Genomic DNA, 21,803 nt, shown 5'->3' on the forward strand with positions numbered 1-21,803 from the left:
ATTGTTATTTCTAATGTATATCAATGACTTGGATAGTGGAATTAGTAGTGATGTTAGTAAATTTGCGGATGACACAAAGATAGGTAGATTAATTAGGTCAGAATCGGATGCCATCGCCTTGCAGGCAGACTTAGATAGAATGAATGAATGGACGGATAGATGGCAAATGCAATTCAATATCAATAAATGCAAAGTGCTTAGCGTAGGTAGAGGAAACCCACACATTAGACAACCAGACTCTGGTAGGTACAGGGTACGAGAAAGATTTAGGAGTTATAGTTAGCTCTGAACTCCGTCTAGGGAAACAATGCATAGAAGCCAGAAACAAGGCAAATAGGGTACTAGGATTCATTTTTAGGAGTATTAAAAGTAGAAGGCCGGGAGTAATATTAAAGTTATACTTGGCGCTGGTCAGACCTCATCTACACTACGCGGTGCAGTTCTGGTCCCCACATTACAGGAAAGATATAGGTCTATTAGAATCAGTACAGAGGAGAATGACTAAAAGGATACAGGGGATGAGGAGTATCCCTTACGAGACGAGGTTGAAGCTGTTAAATTTACATTCTTTAGAGAGACGTAGGTTAAGAGGGGACCTGATAGAAGTCTTTAAGTGGTATAAGGGTTATAACAAGGGAGATGTAAGCAAAATTCTTAGGATCAGCAACCAGGGTAGAACAAGAAATAACGGGTTCAAGCTTGAAAAATTTAGGTTTAAGAAGGAGATAGGAAAAAATTGGTTCTCAAATAGAGTGGTAGATGAATGGAACGGACTCAGTAATTATGTAGTTAGTGCTAGGACACTAGAGAGCTTTAAGAGAAGATTAGGCAAGTTTATGGATGGGGATAGCAGATGGAAATAGGTAGGCGTGTTTCATACAGGGACTGCCACGTGTAAGCCTGGTCGCTTCTTGCAGCTTCCCTTATTTCTTATGTTCTTATGTAAAAGAGTACACAGACAAGCAGCCTCACCTGCTCCAGCCTCTGTTGCTCCTCGTGAGGCATCATGTGCACTGCAAGGCGACCATGTGTGTCCGGCACGCACGGGCAGCCCCCAAGGTCCCTAATCAGCAGCTCGGCCATGCCTTTGTGGCCAGCCTCCAGGGCAGCGTGGAGGGCAGTGCCACCAGAGGCTCCATTAAAGACTGTCCACCCTCCTGCCATATGCAGGAAGGCGGCAGTCACGGGGCAGTTGGCAGCCGCTGCCTTTGCCAGGAGGTCGCTCAGTGCTGGCCGGTCAGTCTCCTTTCCCCATCGCCAGGCTGCCTGCCAGGGAGTATTTCCCTCGATGGTTGTCACTAGATTGTCGATGCCCTCGACAAGGGCGCTGCTGACCTTTTCCAGGCGACGCTGCTCTGCACGCAGCCGGCAGCAGTAGGCCTGTGAGGAAAGGATGGTCACCACATCAGGTAAGCACCGTGCGCAGAGAGAGAGAGAGAGAGAGAGAGAGAGAGAGAGAGAGAGAGAGAGAGAGAGAGAGAGACAAAGAGAGAGAGAGAGAGAGAGAGAGAGAGAGAGAGAGAGAGAGAGAGAGAGAGAGAGAGAGAGAGAGAGAGAGAGAGAGAGAGAGAGAGAGAGGTAGGACAGCTATGCAGAAGTGTCATTAAGTGTCACAAATCTGAAAGTGCATGTACAAATACAACCTTACCTTGTCCGAAAAAAAAGGAAAAATACAAAAAATTATTCCAAATATTAGGTTTGACAAGGTTACAATTACTTTTAGGATTATAATGATGAATTAACATGGATTCAAGTATTATGAGATCTACTTCATTGCTTGTTCTAAACATTACACTGAAGTGTCCTTTTATGAAATGACAAGATTCTGTTGCATGATCTCTAATGTTGGACAGGTTTGGTGTGCTGCAGGTCTGTCATGTGCAGCACTAAAACCTGAAACTGACAGCACTGAAACACAAAGGCTCGTCCTCTACAACCAACAGACCTATAACTCATCCAAGTTGTTCAAACACTTTCCACTCTGCAAAGCCACCCTGAGACTTGGGTCCAGTACCGGTGCTCGTCCTCACCTTTACAGTGAGGTAGTTCTGTGAGACAGGGAAGGGAAGGTACTCACGGTGGTGAGGGTGGCCAGCACCCTGTGAGTCACGTCGGGGCTCTGCCAAGCCTCCTGCAGCAGGCTGGCAGGCAGCGGTGCACCGCTAGCCAGCAGCAGGCTGACGGTGTTTATGCGGTCGGTGGTGACAGCCAGTCTGAGGACAGAAAGGCCATCCAGGAGCTCTATGGGCGCGCCCTTACATATGAGGGTGGACACCGCCTGCACGTCGTCCCGGCGACTGACTGTTGAGAGCAGCTCCTCATGCAGTTCTTCAGGAAGTTTGTAGCTCTGCCGGAGAGAGAAGGGAAACCATGGTGCTGATGGTATCGCAATGAAAGGTACATAATATAATGTGATGTAATAATATAATAATGTTGTCACGGTTTTCAGAAAGTTTCGCTTGGTGGCGACATAAGTGTTCACTGGTGGCTGTAGCGATGTGTCAGTGTGCATTGTTATGGCCTGTGTGTGTGTGTGTGTGTGTGTGTGTGTGTGTGTGTGTGTGTGTGCTTTTTCATTTTTTATATAGCGGGAACACAGGGCAAGGGTGACAAAAATCCAGCAAAATAAAAAAGACCACTGATATGCCGGTACCCAAGTAGGATCCGAAGCGGTAGTCAAAAACTGAAGAATGACGAAAGTGTGCATGACGTGGAGCATCTGAATGAGAAACGTAATGGGTGCTGCTCAGAGACGGATAGGGTTTGTGAGAGTAGGTAGAAGAAAGAATGTATGTAAACCGTGGTGGAATGATGAAATCAGAGCGGCTGGGAAGGAGCGAAATAGAATGACTAGACAGTGTAGATAGCTGAGGAAAAAGAGGCATGAAAGCGATGAGGCAGAGAATGACTATCAGAATGCATGGGCAATGTATAGGAAGCAGCAGCGGTTGACAAGAGGAATAATAATGAATGCCAAAGTGAAGAGTGAAAGGAGTGTGATTCAGTCTTTAAGGGAGAAAGGTATGAAAGGTGGCTGTGAATGGTACAAGTTCATGAGAGGTGAGAATGCCAGGCAGTGTTGGTGTGGAGAGTCTGAAAGTGGATGGTGTAGTTATAACAGAGAAGGAGGGAATCAGGGAGGCAAGCAAAGGGTTCTTGGAAGAAGTAGATGGGATAGGTGAGATGTTTAGTGTGAGAGAAGGATGTGTGACACTAGAAAGGAAGAATGCAGATGAATTGCATGAAAGAATCTGCTAGGAGGAAGGGAGGAGGTGTGTGAGAAGGCAGAAGACTGGCAAGGCAGCAGGTCCAGATGATATACCGTATGAGCTCTACAAGAATGGTGGTACAGAGGAGCTAGCAGCCAGGATGAGAAGAATGAATGTAGGGGCAAGTGTAGGGAATGATAAAGTGTGTGTGTTTCTTTATGCAGATGAAGTAGTTATTATGAGTGAATCGGCAGATGAGCTTTAAAGCTTGTTGGATGTTGTGGATGGGTATGGAAAAGACTTTGGAATAAGGTTTAACAGCGAGAAAAGCAAGGTAATGACTGTGAATAGGTCAGAGGATGAAAGTAATGTGGTATGGAGACTTGGAGAGAATGAGTTGAAACAGGTGCAAGATTACAAGTACTTAGGGATGTGGATGAGTCCCAGTGGGTGTGCAAAGGCAAAGAATGAAAAGATAAGTATGGTAAACCAGTGGGTAGGTCAACTGGGAAGCGCGGCAAGGATGAGAGCAAGTAAGTATGATGTGTTGAGAGAAGTGTGGAAGAGTTTGGCTGTGCCAAGTATAATGTATGCTATGGATGTGATTGCATGGAAGGAAAGTAAAATTGATAAGTTAGAAGTAGGCCAGAATAGAGTAGCAAGGATGGCACTGAGTGCACCGAGGTGCACAGCAGTTGAAGCCTTGAAAGGTGATATGGGATGGAGCACCTTTAGGGAAAGACTCACAAAAGCCACACTTAGGTACAAGATTAGGCTTCAGAGAATGGATGATGCAAGAATAGCAAGGAAGGTGTACCTGTGGAATGAAAGTGGAAGCAAATGGAGGAAGAGGTGCATGAGAATGACAGACAGAAATGGATTGCAAGTTGTGTGGGCGATAAAAATGGCTGGGAGGAATGAAAATGAGCGTGAATGGGTGGTAACAAGAGGAGGCAGAGTGGGAGCTGAATGGGATGTGAGAAAATGGAAGAATGAGATAGACAAAGAAGTGAAGTGTGTGGGACTGAATGAATGGAAGAATGAGATGGAAAGAAAGAAGATCCTGGAATGGTACAAGGAGAAAGAGGCCCCGAGGTATGAAAGGTGGTATGATGGAAGCCTGGGCGGTGATCTCTTCCGAGCGAGGGCACAGCCACAGTGTATGGATGTGAATGCAAGGAGTTACTGATGGTCTGAGTCCTACAGCAAAGTGTGCCAGATGTGTGACATGGGAGATGATGAGACGGTGGAACATGTGGTGCTGGAGTGTGTGAAGTATGCCAGAGACAGGAATGAGATGATGCAAGTGATACTGACTGAGTTAGGGCATGATAGGAATGAAAGAGTGGAGAAGACAGGAAAGGAGTGGATGGTGTTGTTGCTGGGACTGTGTAGAGAGGCGAATGAAAGGATGATTGAGGCGGTGAAAGAGTTTCTGGAGAGAATGTGGCGTGCCAGAAGTAGGAACAATTAGGATAGAGGATGCTGTTCGTTTCTCTTTTTTTTTTTTTTTTTCCTTCTACAGGAGTTGCCGATCCAAAGGCCTGTCTTCAGAGTGATCATGTGCCACCTGTACCATCAAGATCAAGATCAAGACTAGCAATTTCAAAGAATTCCTGCTGTGTGTGTGTGTGTGTGTGTGTATGTGTGAGTGAGAGAGAGGAGAGGGACAAGGATGGTCTCAAAAACCTACATTTATTTCCTAAGGATGCCAAGAGGTGAGTATAGTAGCAAATAAGAGATAAAAGGGTACATAAATAAATGTTTACTCAATGCACTTCAAGGATGCAATTGTCATTTTAAGAGTGCTATGAAATAGTGCACTTGTTGAATCAGACACAACCTATACATACATCTTCACTTCAGCTTTCATGACGCATCTCACTGGCTGGAGCTCCTCGTTATGCGTATTATGAAGTCTATGTTTTTTTTTTTTTTTTTTATGTAGGAAGGACACTGGAGAAGGGCAACAAAAATCTAATAAAAAAAAGGCCCACTGAAATGCCAGTCCCATAAAAGGGTCAAGGCAGTGGTTAAAAATTGGTGGATAAGTGTTTTGAAACCTCCCTCTTGAAGGAATTCAAGTCATAGGAAGGTGGAAATACAGAAGCAGGCAGGGAGTTCCAGAGTTTACCAGGGAAAGGGATGAATGATTGAGAATACTGGTAAAATCTTGCGTTAGAGAGGTGGACAGAATAGGAGTGAGAGAAAGAAGAAAGTCTTGTGCAGCGAGGCCGCGGAAGGAGGGGAGGCATGCAGTTAGCAAGATCAGAAGAGCAGTTAGCATGAAAATAGCGGTAGAAGACAGCAAGAGATGCAACATTGCGGCGGTGAGAGAGAGGCTGAAGACAGTCAGTTAGAGGAGAGGAGTTGATGAGACGAAAAGCTTTTGATTCCACCCTGTCTAGAACAGCAGTATGAGTGGAACCCCCCCAGACATGTGAAGCATACTCCATACATGGACGGATAAGGCCCTTGTACAGAGTTAGCAGCTGGGGGGGTGAGAAAAACTGGCGGAGACGTCTCAGAACACCTAACTTCATAGAAGCTGTTTTAGCTAGAGATGAGATGTGAAGTTTCCAGTTCAGATTATAAGTAAAGGACAGACCGAGGATGTTCAGTGTAGAAGAGGGGGACAGTTGAGTGTCATTGAAGAAGAGGGGATAGTTGTCTGGAAGATTGTGTCGAGTTGATAGATGGAGGAATTGAGTTTTTGAGGCATTGAACAATACCAAGTTTGCTCTGCCCCAATCAGAAATTTTAGAAAGATCAGAAGTCAGGCGTTCTGTGGCTTCCCTGCGTGATATGTTTACCTCCTGAAGGGTTGGACGTCTATGAAAAGACGTGGAAAAGTGCAGGGTGGTATCATCAGCATAGGAGTGGATAGGACAAGAAGTTTGGTTTAGAAGATCATTAATGAATAATAAGAAGAGAGTGGGTGACAGGACAGAACCCTGAGGAACACCACTGTTAATAGATTTAGGAGAAGAACAGTGACCGTCTACCACAGCAGCAATAGAACGGTCAGAAAGGAAACTTGAGATGAAGTTACAGAGAGAAGGATAGAAACCGTAGGAGGGTAGTTTGGAAATCAAAGCTTTGTGCCAGACTCTATCAAAGGCTTTTGATATGTCCAAGGCAACAGCAAAAGTTTCACCAAAGTCTCTAAAAGAGGATGACCAAGACTCAGTAAGGAAAGCCAGAAGATCACCAGTAGAGCGGCCTTGACGGAACCCATACTGGCGATCAGATAGAAGGTTGTGAAGTGATAGATGTTTAAGAATCTTCCTGTTGAGGATAGATTCAAAAACTTTAGATAAGCAGGAAATTAAAGCAATAGGACGGTAGTTTGATGGATTAGAGCGGTCACCCTTTTTAGGAACAGGTTGAATGTAGGCAAACTTCCAGCAAGAAGGAAAGGTAGATGTTGACAGACAGAGCTGAAAGAGTTTGACTAGGCAAGGTGCAAGCACGGAGGCACAGTTTCGGAGAACAATAGGAGGGACACCATCAGGTCCATAAGCCTTCTGAGGGTTTAGGCCAGCGAGGGCATGGAAAACATCATTACGAAGAATTTTAATACGAGGCATGAAGTAGTCAGAGGGTGGAGGAGAGGGAGGAACAAGCCCAGAATCATCCAAGGTAGAGTTTTTAGCAAAGGTTTGAGCAAAGAGTTCAGCTTTAGAAATAGATGTGATAGCAGTGGTGCCATCTGGTTGAAGTAGAGGAGGGAAAGAAGAAGAAGCAAAGTTATTGGAGATATTTTTGGCTAGATGCCAGAAATCACGAGGGGAGTTAGATCTTGAAAGGTTCTGACATTTTCTGTTAATGAAGGAGTTTTTGGCTAGTTGGAGAACAGACTTGGCATGGTTCCGGGCAGAAATATAAAGTGCATGAGATTCTGGTGAAGGAAGGCTTAAGTACCTTTTGTGGGCCACCTCTCTATCATGTATAGCACGAGAACAAGCTGTGTTAAACCAAGGTTTAGAAGGTTTAGGACGAGAAAAAGAGTGAGGAATGTACGCCTCCATGCCAGACACTATCACCTCTGTTATGCGCTCAGCACACAAAGACGGGTCTCTGACACGGAAGCAGTAGTCATTCCAAGGAAAATCAGCAAAATACCGCCTCAGGTCCCCCCAACTAGCAGAGGCAAAACGCCAGAGGCACCTTCGCTTAGGGGGATCCTGAGGAGGGATTGGAGTGATAGGACAAGATAAAGATATGAGATTGTGATCGGAGGAGGCCAACGGAGAAGAAAGGGTGACAGCATAAGCAGAAGGATTAGAGGTCAGGAAAAGGTCAAGAATGTTGGGCGTATCTCCAAGACGGTCAGGAATACGAGTAGGGTGTTGCACCAATTGCTCTAGGTCATGGAGGATAGCAAAGTTGTAGGCTAGTTCACCAGGATGGTCAGTAAAGGGAGAGGAAAGCCAAAGCTGGTGGTGAACATTGAAGTCTCAAAGAATGGAGATCTCTGCAAAAGGGAAGAGAGTCAGAATGTGCTCCACTTTGGAAGTTAAGTAGTCAAAGAATTTCTTATAGTCGGAGGAGTTAGGAGAGAGGTATACAGCACAGATAAATTTAGTATGAGAATGACTCTGTAGTCGTAGCCAGATGGTGGAAAACTCGGAAGATTCAAGAGCGTGGGCACGAGAGCAGGTTAAGTCATTGCGCACATAAACGCAGCATCCAGCTTTGGATCGAAAATGAGGATAGAGAAAGTAGGAGGGAACAGAAAAGGGGCTACTGTCAGTTGCCTCAGACACCTGAGTTTCAGTGAGGAAAAGAAGATGAGGTTTAGAAGAGGAGAGGTGGTGTTCTACAGATTGAAAATTAGATCTTAGACCGCGAATGTTGCAGAAGTTAATGAAGAAAAAGTTGAGGGGGGTGTCAAGACACTTAGGGTCGTCGACGGAAAGGCAGTCCGACCTGGGGACATTTATGGTCCCCTCCCCAGATGGGGACTCCGAGGCTGGTGTAGGAGTCGCCATGATTTTAAAATTTTTTGAGTGAAGGGTGTGTGTGTTATTAGGTGCTTGTAGTTTTGTGTGGAGGAAGAGAGTTGTCTTTAGAGGGCAGGCTGTGACTGCCCCCTTGTGTTGTGAGACACAAAGGGAAACGTTCAGTGAGGTCACAGCTGGGTTTAATGATAAGTTCACAGCACCCCCTGAACAGTGCTTTAGACCTCACTGGGAGTAATTATCGTTTCGGCAGGTGTCTACTGCCTCCTCCTCTACCTTCAAGTGTCCCACTGCCGTGACCACCGTGGCTGTCGTGTACAGGACTGCCACCTCAAGGACTGCCACCTACGCACCTTCAAGTGTCCCACTGCTGTGACCACCGTGGCCGTCGTGTACAGGACTGCCACCTCAAGGACTGCCATCTATGCACCTTCAAGTGTCCCACTGCCGTGACCACCGTGGCTGTCGTGTACAGGACTGCCACCGCAAGGACTGCCATCTCAGCAAATTCCAATGCTGAAGAAACAAAAAAATTGAGTAAATAAACAACAACAATAACGAAGCTGTACAATACAAGCTGTGTTGTACAGTTCCATACTTTACCTAAACCGTGAGGCAATGTTAAAATGTAGCCAACATTTGCTATACATTATTTTACAAATCACAACCTTCGACCACCGTGCCGTGCTTCACAGTGCCTCAGGAAAGCACCGTCACCAGCGCGCATCCAGACAGTAATGACGGTTGGGTACAACAGTACTCGCCACATTAAGTCAGCAACTCTCAAGATAATTCCAGTACATTTTAATACAACTATGAGTACTGCCAAAATTTCTCATCATACGATGTAAACACTGTATTTTAAAACATGTATATTATCAGGGACAAAAAACTCAGCTACTGAAAATAGCCTCTCATCACGTCGTCTTCTCAGCATTACTGAGAAGACGACTTTTGCTCCCAAGAAACAAGGAGGAAACGGTCATCACAGACCACCTGGGTGTGTTTCTGGCGTGCTACATTCAGGCTTTTCACCCACCGGAACCGTCTGAAAATGTAGTGGAGATGTAATAACCAGAAAGTGATAATAAATACATACCTACACTCAATATATGTGCACCACACAACTTGACATAAAATCATCAAAGAATGAGAGGTGAAAATACTGAAAGAAATTAGATCCCAAACTTCTAAGTGCAGTTTTGTCTTTAGAGATATTGCTGCATTTTGCTGTTTTTCCACATGATTTTCTTTCTTAGAAACCAATAACCTTGGAAAGAGATATTTGTACAAGTAATCTACTGCAACACTATGCCCAGGAAACTACACCTGCTTATGAAAATGTGCACCTGGTCTTCAGGTGAATCCTGTACAACATTTGTTATCCACACACACTCTGCATGCACACATCATCTTTTGTCACATCCTGCTAGGAATTTCCTGCCACACAGTCACTCATCAACCCATTACTTGAAGAAACCATCCAAAGTAAATTTCCTGCTTCTCTACTAATTCCTTATGGTGGACAAAACTTTTTTTTTTTCCTGTTAAGTTCTGATGTGATTTTTAAAAATCTTCATTCACTTCCTGTCATAAATCATTCAGTTTTCATTTTTACCGCCCGTCCACCATAAGGAACAGTAATTTATGACAAATTAATTGCAAATTAGTGAAAAAGCATCAAAACTTCGCATAAAAAAACAGTTTTGCCCCTGTAAATACTCATCTACACTGTGCAGTTCACAGTTTACACCAAGTGCTCACAATAGCACTACTGATAAAAAAACAAACAATTAAAAAAAAAATAAAAAAAGCTCATTGGCAGCATTAATATAAGTTTCTGATGACATCATCGGGTTCCTAATCTAACCTGACTTAAACAATCCAGACCTCACCAACTTTCACATCTAACCTGACTTAACCTAAACAACCTAACCTAACCTTCCTAATTAACCTAACTCACCCAAACAACACCTAACCAACCTTCCTAACTTGACTTAACCAAACCAAACCCAGCCAACCATCCTAACTAACCTAACCTAACTTTGCCAAACCAAACCTAACCAATCTACCTAATTAACATGTCAAACCTAGCTTAGCTACCAACCTAACCTAACCAAACCTGACCAACCTAACTTAACCAAACCAAACTTAGCCTGCCTACCTAACTAACTAAGTTAGTTAGGTAAACTCTGGAACTCCTTGCCTGCTTCTGTATTTCCACCTTCCTATGACTTGAATTCCTTCAAGAGGGAGGTTTCAAGACACTTATCCACCAATTTTTGACCACTGCTTTGACCCTTTTAGGGACTGGCATTTCAGTGGGCACTTTTTTTATTAGATTTTTGTTGCCCTTGGCCAGTATCCTTCCTACATAAAAAAAAAAAAAAAAAAAAAATAGATGGCAGTCCTTGAGGTGGCAGTCCTGTACACGACGGCCACGGTGGTCACAGCAGTGGGACACTTCAAGGTGCGTAGGTGGCAGTCCTGTACACGACAGCCACGGTGGTCACAGCAGTGGGACACTTGAAGGTGCATAGATATGTATATACATACACCTTAATTGTTTATTACTTCTCAGTGTGTGCCATATTCCTTCCCATAAATAGCTGTTTAATAATTGTTTTCCTTCAAATGAATAATGCAAACAGAATTGTGAGCACATACTGTAAACATCAAATAACTTGGAACACCTCATCCCACATTTCCCTTGCTGCATATTTACATGTTATATTTGTACAGGCAGTTATTTATTTTATACTCCTTTTTTTTTTTTTTTTCTTTTTTAAGGTTCATGTTTTAATTTTGTCCCCAGTAGAACATGAAGCATCCAAGACTGATGCCCGAGTGGTCACGGAAACTTCACAAGTACAGCTTCCACATTATGGGGAAAAATTAATTGTATTATATCAAGTTATTATTGTAGGATGCTAAAATAACAAAATGTTTCCGATACCACCATGTGATGTTTACTACCTGGTTATTTGTGCAGATGTTTATGGGACAAGTTTTGGACGGCTGAAAACGAGTGATGACAGGATCATCCCGGACCTTCCACCACATGTTAGCCGGGACGCCGCACAAGGTAATGTCTTAGTGTGTGCCATATTCCTTCTTACATTCATTTTTCACCTGTCTAGTACAGTGAAGGCCAATGCCATATCATTGTGTGTGTGTGTGTGTGTGTATTCCAGCAGGGCTCGTAGTGTCCTATCTCCATATCTATATTTATCCAGCATTTCCTTAAACTTATCCACGTTTGGTGTTGTAACAACCTCTTCTTTTTTGCTGTTCCAGATATCCACATTCCTGTGTGAAAAACTGTACTTCTTGATGTCCCTCAAACACTGACTCTTCCTGTTCTTCTTTGAGTGCCCTCCCGTCCGTCCAGCTTCTTCTTTCAGCACCACCAGGTCCTGCTTGTCTATCTTCTCAGTGCGGTTAACTGTTTTATACATAGTTGTTAGATCTCCTCTTTCTCTTCTAACTTGCAAAGTTGGCAGTCACATTTCTTTCAACCTTTCTCTGTACGTTATGTCTTTTCTTTCAGCTCCGGTACCATCCTTGTAGCTGCCCGCTGAATTCTTTCCAACTTCTTCATGTCCTTCTTCATATGCGGAGAACACACCACTGCTGCACGTTCCAGCCTGGGACGTAGCATAGTGGCTATAATTTTTTTCATCCTAGTCTTGTCCATGTAATGAAATGCCACCCTAACATTTGTTAACATCCTGTACGTCAGGCCAGGTATCTCACTTGTACGCCGTTCATGGGTCAGGGTATCTTAAAATAACCACTCCTAGGTCTTTCTCCTCCTTGCTCTTCATTATTATTTCCTCCCCATTTTATAGTCCCATGCAGGTCTTTTTTTTTTTTTTACTCTTTCCCAGTTCCTTCATATGGCATTTGTTAGCATTCAGTTCCAATTTCCACCTCTTGCTCCACCCATAAGTCTTGTCAATATCTCTTTGCAGCTCCATACAATCAGCATGGCTCTTTGTTACTCTTAACAATTTTGCATCACCAGCAAGCAGATTAAAATAACTGGTCAAACATTCCTGCATATCATTGATGTATATTTGGAACATAACGGGTGCTAACACTGACCCCTGTAGTACTCCGCTTGTTACGTTACTCCATTTTGAACAGGTGACCCTGATCACAGTTCTCATTTCTCTATCCTTTAAGTAGTCTTTCATCCATTGTCATTTTTTCCCATTGGGCTTAAGTGTTTAAATGGGCTCCAGTTTTTATGTAAACCCCAGGTCTGTTATAGATGGTTCCTCCTCCTCTCTGTATCTTGTAAATTCCTCCACCCATCGGTCCATTGTATTCACCATAGCTAACCACAACATTTCTTCACCATTTCTTGTCCTGCTTTTCCAGAATGCCAGAGATCAGTTCCTTTATGCACCTTATTTCTCTCTCTACGCTGGTTGTCCTCCTCACATTTCCTTTCTCTTCTCTGAATCCCAAAAAAATACCTTTCTCCACTTGCCTCCACCAAGTGTCTCAAACCCACAGGGGTTCCAATACAATGTACCCTCTGTCTCACCTCCTCACTCCTCACTGATCAAATTTTCCTTTCTTATGACTGAATCTTCCAATCCTGTGGTTTCTTCTCTTTAATTCTTCTTTAAATTCTTTAAAGTTTAGTTCTGTTACATCGTGGTCACTTTTCCTGCTAGACGTTTGTATTCCATATTATCAACAATTTCTGGTTCTTTTGTAAACACTAAATCTAGTCTTGGTGGTTCTTCATTTTCTCTGTATCTTGTATTTTCTCTAACCCAGTGGGCAAGTGTGTTTTTCTTTTCCAGTGTCAAGAGTCTGCATCCCCATGACGTGATCCCTCCCGTGGTTGTCAAACCTTCCCAACAAACATCGTTGCTGTTCGAATCTTCCAGCAGTACTAGCCTGTCATTCTTACTCATTATTCTGTCCAAACAATCTCTTGTGTCTTTCAGTAGAGTATTATATTAATCTACATCCCACGAACTTGTCTTAGGTGGGACATATACCACATCAAAGGTCTTTAGACCATTTACTGCCCGTTTCACCTTCACTTCCATCATTTCCTCGTGTCTTTCTCCAAGGAACACTTCTTTCACTTGTAGCTCTTTCCTTGTCAGCATCCTTACTCCACCACCCTGTTTATTTTTTTCTATTCTTCACCCACATGTTGTACTTCATCAATATTAACTGCAGTAACTTCATCATTTAATTTATATTCAGTAACTCTCTTAGTATCAGGCTTATTTTCTCTTAGGAAACCATTTAACTCTTTTCGTGTTGATAATATGCCATTGACATTGGTGTTTGCCACCTTTAGCTCTTTCAATGCCTCTCCCTGTTTCCTGCAAACCACTTCTTTAGTTTCATGTCTACTGCTTTCCAATAGAATTTATTTTTCTCTTCTTCGGTTCCTTCCCCATTTTTTGCATTTGCCTGATTCAACATATCGTTCATTTTCTTTCTTTCTTCTTCACTTAAGTCTCTTCTTATCCATATTTGTTTAAAGTCGTCTTTTTTTTTTTTTTTTGACAAATTCCAGGCACTAGACATAACTGTTTCGGCTGCAATTTGGGACCCAAACCTAACTTTGATTGGCCTGTCACCTCCTTGCACATATTTGCTAATCCTTGTCACTTCTTCAGTCTCTCCACTGTGCTGTCACTTTCCTCAACAGCTTGACTAATCACTTTCTTGACTGACTCTATCAAATTTCTCTCTTTCATATTTGATAGGTTTCACTTCATCCTTGACATAAAACACTACCCCACACTTTTTTTTTTTTACTACTGTGTCTCTAACTAACTTCTCCTTTTGCTTGATTACTTTCACCACAGAATTTTCCATCTCTTCCTTCAACTGCATTTCCATAATGTCTTTGATATTCACCTTCTCCTCTTCCTGTTTTTTTTTTTTTTTTTTGTCTAATCCTGTTGCCTTTTATTAATTTCATTGATGTTTTGTGTATTTACACTTACTGTCCTAACACAGTCCTTAACTTTCTCCGCATAACTGCCACAGCTTTTCCTTAAATCGCAATTTTCTCTTTCTAGAGAAACTACCCTAACCGTCAATTCATGCACAGTGTTCTCGAGCATCAGACACTTTCTAAACACGGTCGTTCTTGGCATTTCTGTTTCTTCTGGTCTAGAACCTTGGAAGTCCTTCATACGTGGACTATTACGTACTTCTTCTGACCAACTCTCCATTCCGTCTTCGTCTTCGTCTCCAGCCATTTGTTTACGCTCATCAGCTGTTCCACCTGTCGCTCCGGCACCACCACCCACTGTCATTTCTCTTGTTTATTTTTTATTTTATTATTTTTTTTTCCCGAATACAGGGCGGGACAGTACATGTAGCATAGCTCTATGCCTAAGGCCCTGGAGTTTGTGTTTATTGCAACTTCTATCTCGCAAAGCTGTATTTCTTCTGGAGCCCTCTCACAACACGTCTGCTCAAGGCATGCGCCACACGGTGTGTGTGTGTGTGTGTGTGAGTTTGTGTGTGTGTGTGTGTGTGTGTGTGTGTGTGTGTGTGTGTAGCTGTTTGTGTGACAAAGGCTATTTCATGCTGAATACCTTGATATATATTTTAATTTATTGTTTAATGCAGTATGTCTGTTTGAGTAACTTTTGCTTATTACTATATTGATAACAGTAGAGTTTCTTTTGAATTTGTGTTGTCATTACATTTCAGTGTTTTATTTTCATGAAGTAAATCATGGTTTGTCCTGTTCCTACAAATGGTGATACTGGTGTCGCCTCCATGAGACACTTTGCCTGCAGATGGTGCACACACCACCAATTTATGTGTCTGCCACACCCATGTACATGTGCTAGTGGTTGGAATGCAGGCTTCTGTCGCCAGAGACAAAACACCTGGTAGTTTGAGGCAATGTTGAGCCATTACTTGCAGCTGCAACTAGCCAGGCTAGATGAAAACTGTGGTCTCTCATAAAGCCCTCAACAGTCAGGTGACAGTGTGGGCTCTCCCGAGGCAAGTGTACACCGTGTGAATGTACACACTCGAAAGCCACCATGACTGACGCATTGCCTGTCCGGCAGGTGGCGTCCCTCGTCAGGTGCCCGCACAGTGCCCCATCACTGAGCAGCAGCTTGGGGGAGCAGTCCAGACACCACCACAGCCTCGCCCAAAGCCTGGTGACTGCTGTTATTTGCTTCACAATGTTGTGAGTGCTCTAATTGTATACTTTATCGAGTTTTCCGCCTCAGTTCACGTTTGTCTTTGAACCGTTGTTATAACTTTTTGTTTTGTTTTGTGTGAAAACACCACTTTGCAGAGGCAGCTACAAATGTGAATCTGGTATATGAAAGACAAATTGGAGTTTTTGAAGTTATGATAATTATCAACAAAACAGCTGAAATATTTATGAAATGTTTTCAGGGTGTAGAAAAATCAGGTTGCCGCAGAACATCATCAGCGAGCTCAGAAAACAAGTGAAGGGATTGAGGTAGCAGACCCTGAAGAATCCACAGCAGCTGAAAACTCCATTTCTCCATATGCAAGCCCTGAAGTGCAGGAGTTTATCAGAGGACAGGTAATTAATGGCTTAGGAAATAAGAAGGGCAGAAGATATGGGGGACAAGGGAGGAGGTTCGCTCTGGCCTTGTGTTACCCTAGTCCTAAGGCGTGTAGGTTTTAAAGCTCTACTTTTTCACTCCCCAGCAGTTCCAATCTTCACCTTTGGCTAAGGAAAACTTCCATCCAAGCAGGCTGGAGCAAACAAACTCACAGTCCTGAGGAAGAGCAGACACCACGTCGAAGGAAGAGACTCTGTGGCATGCATTTGATGCAGTGACCGTCAGAGAATCTCTTCCATTTTGACCCGGCCTCTGATTCCATCATTGGTACGAAGGATTTTGGAGACCGTGGCAAGAGTCTGAAGCAGGCAAACCATGCACTTGTGTTCATGGCTAAAAGGTTGGCCAGGAAGTGGAAAATGGTTAGGTTAGGTTAGATCAGGTTATGTTAGGATAGGTCAGGTCAGATCAGGTCAGGTTAGGATTGCCTTATTTTAAGCTCTCGTCTCTATTCAAGTACAAAAAACGAGCACTTCCCCGTTCCCCGCCCATAAACTCCTCTTCCCAACGAGTCCCCAAGGTCACCGGGTGACGAGAGAAGAGGAGGCTGCAGAGTGAAGTGATTCCACTGTGTTTTGTGCTCAAAATCGTCCATAACATAAACAGTCAATAACGGACATCACAGTTTTGTAGTTTGCAGTTTGGTCGTACTGTAGCAATTTATCCTCCTCAGGCATGAGTTGGTTATATTAGGTTATGCCTGCTTAGGATAGGTGGTTTAGGGTAGGCTAGGTTAGCTTAGGTTAAAACCCTTCAGAGAGTCTCTTGGGGCCGGTAGCAGAGCTCGGCTCGGAGAACACGTCGCGTTCACCTCCCAGCCCTTCCACACTGCCGCCAGTCAGCACGTGGCTCAAGACTTGTTGTCAGGAGCAGGACTAAACAGCCGATCGTTTAAAGAATCACATCGTGCTTATTTTTTCAAGTGTTGGGACGATGTGAGTTGTGTACTTTTCTTTGCTGGTCTCCCTGTGAATTGCATGTTTACATTTTTGATGAGTGCTTGCCTTCAAGTAGGATCTGATGCACTCAGTGTAAATACAAGACTGATTTTGTGACGACACCTGTCAGTGCTCTCAAGTACACTTATCAGTCTACCACCAGACTGCAACACTGCCCGTGCTAGCGAGGTGCTGCTTAAACTGAGCGGCTGGGCAGTCAGGCGTGCATTTTACACTGGCTACACCGACGCAAAGCATTACTGGTGTTCACCTGACAGCCGCAGGGTGTCCACGGACGTGACCATGAGGACTGTCCACAGTAGGCCCAATGACAAGCTGAGGAGTGAATTTGCTTGCTCTGTGGAGATTCAGGGGAACCACAATCGTCCCCTTGGCCCTGATGATGCCCTCAGTGAACCAAGGGTGCCCTCAGCTACACGAGAGGTATTTGAGAGCCATTTGAACCAAAACTCTTAAGTTATCATTATTATTATTATTATTATTATTATTATTATTATTATTATTATTATTATTATTATTATTATCATCATTATTATTATTATTATTAATTTTTTTTTATTTATCTGTTTGTTATTTTCCTGTGAAAAGCAGCACTGGATAGGGATTGTGGAGGAGAGAAAGAGCAAGGTGAAGATAGAGGTGTTTCATTCCCCGAATGTTTCAACAAGCTGCCTTCACAGGGAACGAATTGTCGCCGAAGAAGACAGCTTGAAAAAATACCGAGGAATGAGAGGTCTGGTGCTTCACCCTGCTTCCTTGCAACCAGCACGGTCCCCGTGCACTCGTGCAGCCTAGAGATGCTGTCTGATGCTTTCCTGTTGGCTTGCAGCTAGTACAGGATGAAATATGGTTTTTCTTCTGAATTAGTGAGTTAGTGTTCAGCTAGCCACCTGTGTTGTTTCCTTCGTGACAGTCACGTGTCCGCCACGTTCAGTATTTTTGCCCTCTCTTTGAGAAGTGTGCACACCAACTACTGAAATATTTGCACTGCATCTCTGCTCACTCAACAAAACGGGTTATCAAGCTTATAGCATAACCATTACCTGCAGGCTTACCACCTCATTAATATCTATAAGCACCTCTTGAAATTAAGCAATATTTCATTTGTTTAACATGAATTTACAAACACAAATGAAGAAAGAAATACATCTTGGTAAAGGATGCAAAATGTTGTAAACAAAAACATTTTGCATCACATTCATATTGGTTAATGTTAAAAAAATGATAAATGTAATAAGCTCACACACACACACACACAGCTCTATATTTTGAGGGAGTTTCTCCAATACGATCCTAGCCTGGGAGCTACTACTGCTTTTAAATGAACTTCTGAGTACCTGACTACTGATGTGACGTGCCACAGGTCCTGAGTAACATTTCTACTGCCAGTACTGAAGGTACTATCAAGTCTTCCCTGTACTGTCGTGTGAGCCACAGAAGGTAAACAAGGTGGTGTGGTGTTGCCACGTATATACTCTACCACTCTCACCGACCTATGCATGTAAAGAAATTCTATTGCTGAACTCCACACAACAATGGCACACTTTACTGGGTCTGAACCTGAAGAATTAGTGAAGACAAAGATAGAAAACGAGCTTGCTAATATAACCAGCAGCATTGATGGAAAGGAAAACAGAAGTGTAAGTAAGACGATTAAGGATACAATTGTTGTTATGCTGCCCAGCCTGGCCAGCATAATTTCGGTCGCTGTGTCTACGGCTGTATCTACTGCTTTCAAGGAATTCAGGGATAAATTAGAAAACAAGATCGCAGTAATGCAGAGGAATTGCCTCCTGCTCAAGTATGAACACGACAAGATGGAGCAGTACTCCCGAAGGGAGAACTTACGTATTTCTGGATGAGAGGAAGAAGAGGATGAAAGTGAGGAGGTGCTGGGAGCTAAAGTTATAGAACTTACTGATGCTATTGGAGTGAAAATTGAGCAGGATGACATTTCTGTTGTTCACCGTTTGCGGAGGCCCAGGGAAGGAGATAGGCCAGTGATTGTGAGGTTTTGCCACCAAAAGAAAAGAAATGAAATTATGCAAAATAAGAAAAAAAATGAAAGGTAGGCAAAGAAAAGTGTATATAAATGATGACATGACCTCCTTAAGAGCTAAAATGTTGAATATGGTTAAAAGGCAAGAAACAGTGAAAAATGTGTCCACAAGGGAGGGGAGCATTCTTGCATGGTTGCACAGTGGGGGTAGACCTGTAGTTATAAACTGTCCTGATGACTTAGAAAAAGTTGTTATATCTGCTCCTGATTGGAAAAAGTTAAATCTAGATCACTTACCAAGTGCCTAGGATGGCCCTGCTGGGGCACAGCACATACTTGGGCATGATAATAGTGTTAGTGTAAGTAATATTAACTCTGTTCAGTTTGTTCCTCCCCTGGATTATATTAATGTGTTGTCTCTTAATGTCTGTGGTATCAAGTCAAAGTTTTTATCTATAGATTTTGTTAACTTTATTAAAGATTATGATGTGATTTGTTGATGTGAAACTAAGTGTGATGATACTGATGTGATTAATGTAAAAAACAATATGGAAAATATCGGCTTTGACATTGTCTTTAAGAACAGAAGCAAATTAAGCAGGTTTAAATCTGGGGGTTTACTCATGGCCATCAAGAAAAATGCTAGTTTTAAGTGGAGGCATATTAGTAACACTTATGATTCTTTACTTTCAGTTAAAGTTGATAGAAGTAGTATAAATTTTGGTAGGGAACTGGTAATAAGCTGTGTTTACATTCCCCCCTCACACTCTAGATTTTGTAATGAAGAGCACTATGACGAGCTGCATGATTTTTTGCTTACTTACTCATATGACGATTATGTGCATGTGCTTTATGGTGATTTTAATGCTCACACTCTCACTATGTCTGATGTTCCTTCTGAGGCTGCTGAGGACCCTGTGTCTGTAAGTTTAACTAATTTTGGAATAACTGAGACTAGAGCAAACCAGGACTTAACCCCAGATAGGAATTCATATGGGAAAAAGTTGTTGGATGTTTGTAAGAATCACCAAGTTTATATATTCAATGGAAGGTTAGGGGAGGGACTGCAGCATTGGCAAACAATACAACTATTGACTGTTTTTTTTTTAAGAACACCAGTGATTATGAAATATGTTGTAGTTTTTAAAGTATTAGATTATGAACCTTTGTGGTCTGATGTACACTGTGGACTACATGCAAGGATCAAATATAAGATACAAAGTACGGTGCCTGTTGTAAACCGAGAGGCAAAGGAATCAAGACAATCAGGTGTAAGGCCAAGTAAATGGAATGTTGAAAAACAATTTTTATGTGTGAGTAATATTGATGAAACTAAGATAAATGAACTGATTGCAAAAGTGGATGAATTACCCATGGATGCTATTAATCTAGATTTAAAACAAATACTGATTGAGCCGGCACTTGCAACTTTCCCACCATATGAGAAAAGATCATTCATGAAAAGTCCAATAATGCCACCTCAGTGGGATATGATAAAGAGTGCTGGCCATCTAGAAAGGAATACCACAAAGCTAGACAGAGGTATCATTTGCATTGAAGTAGTGTAAATTTTAACAACATGATCGAGAAAAGCAGGAAAAATAAAGCAAATCTAAAAAGAGTGAAGAATAAGGAGAGGGATAACTTAATAAAGAAACTTAGAAAATATAAGAGTGATGACCCTAAAGCATATTGGAAAATTTTAAATAGTCAGAAAAGAACTTATCAGATCCCCATAACACTAAATTAATTCTTTGAGCATTTTACGCAGCTAGCAGGTGATGAAAATTCTGACAATAGTGATGTGAATATTACAAATGATGAAGACCATGCGGATACTGAAATCTTATCAGTACTTAATGATCCTATAAGTGAAGGAGAGGTAGTTAGAAATATTAAGAAGTAAAAAAACAACAACAAATCCCCAGCATCTGATATGATATTAAATGGATATATTAAAAGTACTTGATACTGGTGTCATGCCAGCTGAATGGTTGGTGGGTACAATAGTGCCACTCTATAAAAACAAGGGAGACATCCAGGATGTTAGTAATTACAGGGGCATCACCTTACTTAGGTGCATGGGGAAGCTGTTCACCTCCATACTTAATGAAAGACTTAATGATTATTCAAACACCTTATCTACCATTAATGAAACACAAGCGGGCTTCAGACACGGATATTCCACTCTGGATCATATATTTTTTCTTGAAATGTGTCATTGATTTATTTAAGTGGAAGAAGAGAAAGCTATTTTGTTTATTTGTTGATTATAAGAAAGCCTTTGATATGGTACAGCGTGAAGGTTTATGGTGTAAACTTGTGAAGGAAAAGATGCAAGGGAAAATTCTAAATGTAATCAGAAATATGTACAACAATATCAGATCATGTGTCATGCTTAACCAGGAGATTTCAGACACCTTTGTTTGCAATGTAGGGTTAAGACAGGGGGAAAATTTATCACCGGTGCTTTTTGCTTTTTATGTGAATGATATTGAAAGTAAATTAATTGAATATAATTGCAGTTATGTAAATTTTGGTGATGATTTTTTAAACATGTATCTTAAACTATTTGTTATTATGTATGCAGATGATACAGTTATTTTGTGTGACAGCAAGGATGAAATGAAGCAGGCACTGGTTGCTCTGAATTTATATTGTAATGAATGGAAATTGAAGCTAAATTTTAACAAAAAAAAAATAGTAGTGTTTAGCAGGGGAAGACAAAATTTAACTATGAACTTGAATTTGGTGGTGAAAACATTGAAGTAGTGACATAGTATAAGTATCTTGGAGTGTTATTAAATTATAATGGGAGGTTTCAAAAAGGTGACCTGAAGCTAAAGGAGACAGCCACAAGAGCAATGTACTCATTAATAAGTAAGTGTAGGAAGTTTGACTTGCCAGTGGATATACTCGTACAACTCAAATTATTTACCACCACGGTGTTACCTATATTGACTTGTGCAGCTGAAATTTTGGGTTACCATATTGCTAGGGAGTTAAAGTATATGTACATGAAATTTTTAAAGCAGGTTTTGGGTGTTCATGAGAATACT

At 42.1% G+C, this 21,803-nt stretch overlaps 1 protein-coding gene across 1 annotated transcript; it reads right to left on the minus strand.

Annotated features, from left to right (window-relative positions):
- Positions 1-915: 915 nt before the first annotated feature.
- Positions 916-2,527, minus strand: LOC135106766 (uncharacterized). The gene is made up of 2 exons (XM_064016051.1): positions 2,078-2,527; positions 916-1,380 (listed from the first exon to the last, which is right to left on the minus strand). The coding sequence occupies exons 1-2, from the start codon at positions 2,510-2,512 to the stop codon at positions 931-933; spliced, it is 885 nt and encodes a 294-aa protein (XP_063872121.1). The 5' UTR covers positions 2,513-2,527; the 3' UTR covers positions 916-930.
- Between the last annotated feature and the right edge of the window lie 19,276 nt (positions 2,528-21,803).

This window comes from Scylla paramamosain, chromosome 2, assembly GCF_035594125.1.
Source record: "Scylla paramamosain isolate STU-SP2022 chromosome 2, ASM3559412v1, whole genome shotgun sequence".
NCBI classification, from domain to species: Eukaryota; Metazoa; Arthropoda; class Malacostraca; order Decapoda; family Portunidae; genus Scylla; species Scylla paramamosain.

Excerpts from the sequence above, each read along its gene's own strand:
- LOC135106766 (XM_064016051.1), bottom strand. The coding sequence starts at position 2,512 with ATGCACACTGACACATCGCTACAGCCACCAGTGAACACTTATGTCGCC. Across the intron at positions 1,381-2,077 it reads TGCTGGCCACCCTCACCACC|GCCTACTGCTGCCGGCTGCG; the intron begins GTGAGTACCTTC and ends CTTTCCTCACAG.